This window comes from Armigeres subalbatus, chromosome 1 (assembly GCF_024139115.2).
Source record: "Armigeres subalbatus isolate Guangzhou_Male chromosome 1, GZ_Asu_2, whole genome shotgun sequence".
Taxonomy (NCBI): Eukaryota; Metazoa; Arthropoda; class Insecta; order Diptera; family Culicidae; genus Armigeres; species Armigeres subalbatus.
Window position 1 is genome coordinate 126,799,778 of NC_085139.1, and position 9,588 is coordinate 126,809,365.

A 9,588-nucleotide genomic window follows, 5' to 3' on the forward strand; every position below is an offset into this window, starting at 1 on the left:
TCCTTTCCTAATTTAATGTAACAATGTTTAATCGCAATTTTCTCGATATCGTGATTTTTCAAATGGGACTGATATGCGAGTGGGGGAAAAGGATTATAATCAATCAGATAGCCTTGCATAAAGGAGATGTTCGATTTCACAATATTCTCAATGAAATAAATAAGTAGGTAATTACTATGTACACAACTAAATGGTGAGCGAGCACTACTATGCAATCTTCATCATTCAGTCGGCAATAAACAAAAAAATCAACCATTGCTATATTCAAATGGACAGGAGCTTAACTGCGTAAAAGTAATTAACCATACTTGCACAAATTAAATGCACAGTTAAGGCGAAACTATTGAAACATAAAAAAACAAATACCGAGCGAGCTTCAAATCCTGATTCGCCTATTACAATGGTTAGCGTCCTTATTTGGTTTCTGTGAAGTTACTTACTCATGGGTCCTGTACACCTCCGGCTTGAAATATCGCTTTAACCTGTTGCCAAGCTAGATTTCGGTCGACTTCTTTTATTTCTTTATTGAGGCTTCGCCTCCATGAGTCTCTGGGTTTGCCTCTTCTGCGACGTCCCGCTGGTGTCCAGTCTAATGCTTGTTTACAGATTTCGTTTCCGCCGCTACGTAAAGTGTGGCCGACCCAGCCCCACTTCCGATCCCGAATTTCTGTTGATATCGACCTCTGGCGACAACGACGATGGAGCTCGTTGTTTGAGATCCATTTGTGAGGCCACCAGGCCCGAATTACATACCGCAGGCATCTGTTGATGAACACCTGCAGCCGTTGAGTGTTCTCCACTGATACACACCATGTATCGCTAGCGTATAACATCATAGATTTCACGTTAGAGTTGAAAATTCGTTTTTTGGTGCGTTCACTTATCTGCTTGTCATATTCTGCTAAAAAAAACTTATTAATAAAGTTAAAAAATAATAATAAATGCTTGTTTTTCCATATATCCAGCTTTCCACGCTCGCCATAATGGCGGCTGCCATAAATATAATTGACAGAAACTGCTTCCGACGCTAATCTGTTTTCGACGTTGATCGTATCTAAGCAACAATTTTCACTTTGTTTATTTATTTCTCTAACGAAAGTTACGCCTAGAAAACATGAAAAATTTCAATTTTCGGAATAAACTTTAAGATTTAAAGACGAATACGTCAAGATATAACTAATTTTTATGTTTTAGGTTGAAGTACAAGTTTTATTCCTGCATCGGTACCATCTTGTCACCACCCGCCATGGATCCTCTATTTCTTATAATGCAGCAAACGAAATATGTCAGTGCTTTAGTTTTAGCACTTGGATTCGAGTATTTCCGGGGTGTTTCGATTCCGATACATAGACGTTTGATTATGTTGAGATTTATTTCAAGAAGATTTTCAGGAGATCCAGGTCGACGAGTAAACCTCTAGCGCTATACCGAAACGCCTCACCTCAGACAAGGGATTGAATTTACACAAAATTTACACAAATATAACCTTGACAATGGTAACAGTAACAGTAAGGAAGGCAAATTAGAATTTCTTTACATTTTTTTTTCATCAATTACAAATTATGCCATATGTCAGAAATTATCTAACGGTACTGTCGCCATTGTCACTTTAGTTGATTGTGCTACAATAAATCGTTTTAAGATCCACGCAATTTTTTTCGTAGCAATATTTGCAACATATATTATGAATAAAATTATAAAATTATGAATATTTAAAATCACTCATAACGAAAATTCTTATTTGCCTTCATTAAGCATTACTGTTACCATTGTCAAGGTCCCAGGAGGTATTTTTGCAGTTATATTATCATACCGAATCAAACTAAGTGATACCGAAATGTGTGTCATCGAGAGACAAACAAGATCCAAATAATAATTATTAGCGTGGTACAATTAATTATAATTAATACTTTGAAGAACATTTAGCAATCAACAAAACAGCACATGCCAGTTTTTGCCACCAGGTTCATATCCAAGAGCTTCCGAGGTTTTCAGATTGTATTAGAGTAAATGATGTATTTTGGACCACCCTTACGAGGGCTCTTATTTCGGACCAACAAGAGGAATGTCTGTAGATTCTAGCAAGTATGCGTTTTTATACACTCGTCGACCTAGTAATGGGGCATGGCAAATGAATTTCCTGTGGAAATCTTCTCAAAATAAGCGTCCCAAGTGCCCATGCATCGAAATCGGAAAAGCTCAAATCCTTCCGCCGAAATTTAAACACAGACATATTTTGTTTGCTGCGTTATAAGTAGGTAGAAGGACCCATTGCTGGATGTGACAAGATGGTACCGATGAAAGAATAAAACTTGTACTTCAACACTGCAACCTAAAATATAAAAATTAGTTATTAATTTGTGATATTTGTCTTTAAATCATAAAAGTGTCTTCCGAAAAATGAAATTTTCCTTATTTTCCAGATGTGGCTATCCTTATAGAAATAAATAAACAATGTGAAAATTGTTGCTTAGATACGATCAGCGTCGAAAACAGATCAGCGTCGGAAGCAGTTACTGTCAGATTTATTTATAAAATTTCTGGTGGCATGGAATGGCTTCAGGGAAGCAAACAGTGAGTGATCCGGGTCTTGCTTGATGCCTAACGACGGGGTCGATGAACGTCCCACGGTTGACGGACGGTTTAGGTGAGGAAAAACTGCCGTAGTGCAATGCGGCGGTGGCGTGATGGTCTGCAACGGCTAGAAAGCGGCTGAATGGCGGCCGATAGTTGGCCCAAGGATGGCGAAGGCAAGAAATGGCTTGGATGGTGGCTCGTTAGCAGCCGACTGGTCTATCAAGGGACGGCGTCGAGTGGCTTGGTTGGCGAAATTTAACCCTACGACCCCACACCAATTCCTACTAAAAAGTTAGCGTTCGGTGGGAAGATCCATTAATTACGTAACGCAAAAATTGACCATTCTTAACCCCCCCCCTCCCTATGTCACATTTTTTGTATGAATCATTGAAATTTTTTGTATGGATTGTCACACTTCGGTTACCCCCCCTCCCCCTCTAAGCGTTACGTAATTTGTGGATGCTCCCTAACACAATTAATTCAGTATTGTATTTTAAATTCACCACATGTTATTCTATCCCCATTTCCATTGCTTTACGCCTACATGCATTGTGGTTTTGCTGGTGGTGGCTACAACTGCATCAGCCGAATATGGAAACATAACCTTCTGGATCTGAATGTTTAGATAAAACATTGTGACAATATTGCGTCTGATATCACCTCCCCAACAAACATTGAAATACGGGTGAAGCGCTTATACAGCCAAAAATAGCCTTTTTCAGATATGAAACTAGCTTATTCGGCTTAAATCGTTTATTGGGTAGTCATCAGCAAAATACCCGTGCTCATTGCGCGGATTCGTAGTCATAAGGAGAGAGTCGAACGACAGATCATTACACGCCGACTAGATGATGCCGCGTTGAAAAAGTTTCGTATAGAAGAACTTGAGAACCGTGCTGCAGATTGTCGTGCTCTTTGCGGATCATGATAATCCCAATCTTGATAACAAACCACAATTCAAATCACTTACTTGCACTCGAAACGCACCACGTTCAAAATACGTGTTTACTCGGCAACTGTTCTCCAACGACTACTATTTTTTTTGTTCTTCAATTTATTTATTATTAGCTGGTCTTATGCAACGTACACACCAGTCAAGCAGTTTGACGAACATTGACTCCGCCCCCAAGAAAATGCTTCGGTTGCTGCTTTGTTTGAACGTGTGTGAAGTTGTTCGAACACTCAAAACTTTATGGTCAGCAATTCGTTCGTTTGACGTAACCCCATTTGCAGACGGCAGAAGCAATAGTCCATCTTGTTCTTCAGCTTCCATGGATTCATTATCTGTCGGTACGTCTCTCGTCATGATCCTCTGTTCATTTTGTCATACTGTGTCGGAACTATTTTGACGTCCTGAATATGTCTTGTGTATTGTACATCGCCTTTGCTCAAAACTATCAGTTTTGCGCCATCTTTTGCAATAACCGTAAATGGCTACGATGAAAAGTTAGGATCAGTTTTTGTTTTCTTCTGCTGTGTGATGAGTACCAAATCTCCCAATTTTACTTCCGATGGTTTGGCACCACGTTTCGTATCCGCATGTTTCTTGCTATTCAGCTTAGTATCCGCATCCCGTTCTCGGATGTCAATTTGGTCCAACGCTTGTTCCTTGTGCTGCCATAGGCTGGGGAACGTACCGCGGAATTTCCACCCAACAAGCAATTCAAACGGCGTAACTTTTAACCGTGAGTGGGGCACAAGGGTGTTGTGGTTATGAACATATTGGTTAAGTGCCCACCTCCAATTCTTGCCCTCTAATTTGGCTGCCGTTAAAGCTTTGGTTATTCCGGGATTCTGTCTTTCCACTGCGCCGTTTATTTGTGGACTCATAGGAATTGCCTTTCGAACCTTTACTCCCTTCTCTTCCCAGAAGGAAATAAAAACGGCGCTCTGAAAGGCCTTTGAAAAGCCATTATCGCTTTGAAGCACACGTGGCAATCCCCATCTCTGGAATACATCACATAAGGCCGCATTTGTGTGGTCTGCATCCAGTCGCTTCATCTCTACTACCGACAAATAACGTGAGTAGATGTCAACAATCACCAGAAACTCCCCCGTTGCAAACCCCGGGTTAGAGAGGAAATCAATCTGGAAGATTTCCCATAGATTCTCTGGCAGTTCTCTAGATGATAGAGGTTGTGGTGGACCTTTTCGAGACATCAGAATGCATATTTCACATGACTTTACGTACTTCTCTACTTCTTTCGCCATTCCCGGCCACCAAAAGAACTCCCTCATAATCCTCTTCATACTCACTTCGCCAATATATCCACCACCTGGTAGAATTACTCGGTCGTTCTTGAAAAATCTTCTTCTGTGCTTCAAAACTTTTCTAGCATCGTGGCCAAATCCCTGTTGCCACGGCCTCACATACTCCTCTCGGCATCTTTCGTTATCTCTAACACGCCCGCCTCCAATGAGTACAATAGATTTCCAGGGGCCCTCCTTAGCGGCTACAAAGCAAGACCATGCTGAGGGTGGCTGGGTTCGATTCCCGGTGCCGGTCTAGATAATTTTCGGCTTGGAAATTGTCTCGACTTCCCTGGGCATAAAAGTATCATCGTGCTAGCCTCATGATATACGAATGCAGAAATGGTAACTTGGCTTAGAAACCTCGCGGTTAATAACTGTAGAAGTGCTTAATGAACACTAAGCTGCGAGGCGGCAATGTCCCAGTGGGGCATGTAATGCCAACGAAGAAGAAGAAGAAGATTTCCAGAATTCTCTTCTTAAAATGGAACAGCTAGTTGTGTTTCGTCTATCAGCCGGAACCAAGCATCAGCTACATTTTGCTCACCAGGAACTCGTTGAATCGAAAAGTCGAAGGGCTGAAGACGCAGAGCCCAAGCTTCTGCGCGAGATACTGCTCGTTTCCCTAGTCGATGTTGAATGTTAAAAATTAATTCGTTCGCTTCTGAATCCGTTCTAATAATAAATGTCCGTCCCAACAAATAAAAAGAGAACCGTTCTGCACCCTCAACCACTGCCAGTGTCTCCTTTTGGGTTTGGGGATACCCAAAGTTCAGCTAGAGTCAATGATTTGGACGCACAGGCAATCACGCGGGGTTTGCCGGCGGCATTCCATTGTATGAGGACTGCCCCTAATCCAGAGGGTGATGCATCTACATATAGTTCTATTATTCCCAACGACTTCTCGAAGGAGTTGAAGATCTCAGCTGCCAAATTGACGGTCTATATCAAATCATCAAAAAACATTAAGGCCCTGAATCTCGAACTCAAACATATGAGTGCTCCGTTCTTCGAGCACCTTTCGCTGATCTTTAATCATTGTCTCCGGCTCAGCTATTTTCCATCGTCCTGGAAGTCAGCGAAAGTCATCCCCATCCGGAAGCCTGGGAAGGATCCTTATTCCTCCTCCAAAAGTTACCGTCTCATCAGCCTTCTCTCAGGGTTATCCAAGCTATTTTAAAAAGCTATGCATCACCGGTTACTTGAGTCTGCCGATAATCTCAACATCTTGCTCGAGGAACAGTTTGGTTTTCTATGCGGTCGATCAACCGTACACAGGGTTTGCAGAAATCACTCTCAATAGATATTTAGTGAACAACGATAAAAGAGAGGCAAAAACTGTTCCAACAATCATAACAAGCCATAACAAATTTATCAAACTTGTATACAAGTGCGAATAAACAAAATCGGATAGGTAGCCCCCACAGAAAAATGGTGATTCTCGCTTTGTTTTTGCTCCTTTCGTTTTGGTTACTGCACAGCTGTGTAGAACAAGTTGAAATGCATCATCAGAGCCAGTGCTCCCCGCATTTGGAGCTTTCTAAAAGAAATTTATCATGGGGTATAGCCTTCCGAATCAGTTCTCTATCATGACAGCTTGCGAAAAAAGTCTCTCGCGGTATGCTACATATCGTATATGTATACAGAGATGATAAGTGAGAGACTTGTTCTTTCTCTTTAGGATTCAATCCCTGACCGTACACCAACTGACCCGAGTTACCAACGTCCTCAGACGGAACAAGTCTGTCTCTAAAACATCCGCCATGGTCTTACTCGATGTCGAGAAGGCATTCGACTATGTATGGATTGATGGCCTGGTGGATAAACTACAACGCTACAATCTTCCCAGCTACCTGGTGAAAATCATCAACAATTACCTGTCAGCAAGAACATTCCGGGTCTCAATCAGCGGAGCGAGCTCCAATGTGCACAACATCGTCGCAGGCGTTCCCCAGGGCAGTATCTTCGGACCCCTGCTATTCAATCTGTTCACCTCCAACATGCCAGAACCTCCAGAAGGTGGCATACTGTCTGTTAGCAGATGACACCTCCAATCTCCATAGTCTACAATGGTAGAGTGATCAGAGCGCTAGTGTCAAAACTCCAACGAGCCCTGGCTGCCCTGACAGAGTACCTCACCAGCTGGAAGATCTGTATCAATGCCAGGTCATCAGTTTTCCCAACGCTAAATCCCCTAAACATGTTCCGCCTGGGGACTGTAAAATCATCCTCAATGGCACGACTGTGTAATGGGCGAATGAGGCCGACTACTTTGGCTTGACCCTCGACAGGAAGCTTATTTTCAAGCAACATGTTGACAAGACGGTGACCAAGTGAAAGGTCTTGTTGAAACTGCTGTATCCTTATTAATTAACTGTTAATCATATGCCCAGCTGAGTTTTCAAACTAATTGTTTGCTTGTTTGCAGTTTCTCATCATTGATCTTGCAATAAGTTAGTAAAAGATCATAACCAGCGAAAAATCCAAACGATATTAGGGTATCTGCTTGCACGTACTGGAGAGACATGCATCGAAGAAAAACATCCCGGGGGACTGTTATTTGGGAAAATTACATTCGGAGAATTGGTTTTCGGGAAATTGTCATCTATTTTGCATCCAATTTTCGACAAAAGATATTCGAAATTAAGAAACAAAAAGAAACAAAACAAAAACTAATAACAAGCGCTAAGCTAACATTGGAACCACACAGTCATGGGAGCGCATGGTCCTTCATGATTGAAAACAAAAAAGTATGGCGCGTGTACCGTTTTGACTCGAAGTCCGGACACCTAAGCACTGCTGAATTTTCAGTTCAATATTTCAAACGGAATTAAGTACTTGACACTAAGTGATAACACACCCTGTCAAGATTAAATTATCAAATTTGCTGTAGTGTACTGAAAATGACATTTTGTATGCACGAAATAGCTAATATAATCGAAAACATTGAGCATCGCTTGCTTCGAAATCCGGACACAGTATAAGGGATGCTTCAAATACCGGACAATTTTGCTTCGAATTTCCGGACACTTCGAGTTTGGCTATATTGATTCTCAAATTGCCAATTTAATCTGTACAAAGACAACTAGGATATAGCATTCGTATTTCTCGATTAATATAAATCTGTAAGGTAAGGTTTCTATACACATTTGTATGGAAATCTGGCATCCCCCAGTTGTGTGTACCATCCGACGTTTCTGCTCCGAGATTGACCAGGACTACCAAAAAACAGCATTTGAAACCAAGCAGGAGGATTTAACTGCAATATACAACATTCGGAATCTAATAATTTCATACAATCTCCCCCCTCTCTCTTTTCAAGGTAGAAATTTTGACATTTTACGTGTCTGTGGGTAATGAAATATTTTCTTCAATACTACCTCTCAAAGTCAACGTGGGTAAGCTGCAATTAGTGGTATTCATGTGTCTTTTGACCGTTTAAACCGTTTCAGTTTGCTTTTAGAAATCAAGGATTGAAAGGAGCGATTGAAATAATGAATTCATGCGGATTGATAAATCCGGGCGTGTCCGAGAAATGTTGAGTTTTTTTTATTTGACGGGAGTCGTTCATAACGTGTCTTTTTATACAATTCTGTTGAAAAAGCTAGTTTTACGAACTTGTTTTTTTTTTACAAAAATGTGAATGGTTAAAAAAATATATTCGAAGACAACCTTTCACTAGAAACTGAAGGCAAGTTTTGCTACTTGTGTACAATTAATAAAGTGATACCATTTACAATATATGTATAAGTATATATCGATAAGCTGAGAGCAAGCAATGTTCCTTTTGGAGTGTAGCAACTCAAATCTAATGACATTGTTACTATGATTGCTCATTACGAATCATTTGATTTCAATTAACTTAACTGATAAACAGTTATTTAACATCATCTCAGCATGTCCGGAAATCGAAGCAATTGTAAAAACTTGCCTCGAAATCCGGACATAAAGAAAATGTGATAAAAATTATAAAGCTATGAATTCCCAAGCAATTTCTCTAGTTCATGACAAAGAGTGCTATCATACTATGTTAATAAATTACTAATACCGCTTGCAAATGATAGAATATAGAAAATATGAGCTTAGTTTTTCTAATGTTGAGTCTTAAGCTGTATTCTAAGAAAAACGAAATTCACCGTTGATTATGACATGCTTTCTACATTTACCTCTAATTTTCAAGTTTTTATCACAGATCACGGATTACTTACATTTGTTAAATGGTTTCAAGTCCAAGAATCGTTCCCTGCATTGATAACCCAAGAAATACTTGTTAAGATGGCAAATAAAGTCAAATAACAATTGAAGTGTCCGGCTTTCGAAGCGTCCGGCAATTCGAAGCAAAACGGTAGTGTTCTCTTCTGCTGCAATCAAGTGCTGACTGCTGCGTGCGCTGGCTCGGACGGTGAGTGCCAGTATGGCGCTTCACGCCCATAGGCAAGCAACAGCAGCTGGTTGTCTCGTTCTTACTCAAGCGGAGTGCAGTCGAAAGCTCGCACTAGTGCCAGTGGAGACTTCAATGCTACCGTTGCTTTAAGCAATAATTAATTTAAAAAATTCCTATTTTGTAGATTTTAGAAGTACTCAAATCACATGTGAAATTTCACTAGAAACGAAACTGTAATTGAGCTGAAGTATGCTAAAGAGAAGAAAGTTGTTGTAAAGCAAAAAGCAACCGCAACTAACTTTAGGGTATAAATTATGATGGTAATGAAAAAGGTAAAAAGAAACAATTACACTGTACACACATGCACATATTATTTT

The 9,588-nt window shown here is 40.5% G+C and overlaps 1 protein-coding gene across 1 annotated transcript; it reads right to left on the bottom strand.

Annotated features, from left to right (window-relative positions):
- Nucleotides 1-4,011: 4,011 nt before the first annotated feature.
- LOC134206530 (uncharacterized) lies at nt 4,012-4,788 on the bottom strand. The gene has a single exon (XM_062682256.1). It carries the CDS (start codon nt 4,786-4,788, stop codon nt 4,012-4,014), a length of 777 nt encoding a protein of 258 aa, XP_062538240.1.
- Between the last annotated feature and the right edge of the window lie 4,800 nt (nt 4,789-9,588).

What these genes read in the sequence shown, in the direction of transcription:
- LOC134206530 (XM_062682256.1), bottom strand. Translation starts at nt 4,788, where the DNA reads ATGGCGAAAGAAGTAGAGAAGTACGTAAAGTCATGTGAAATATGCATT.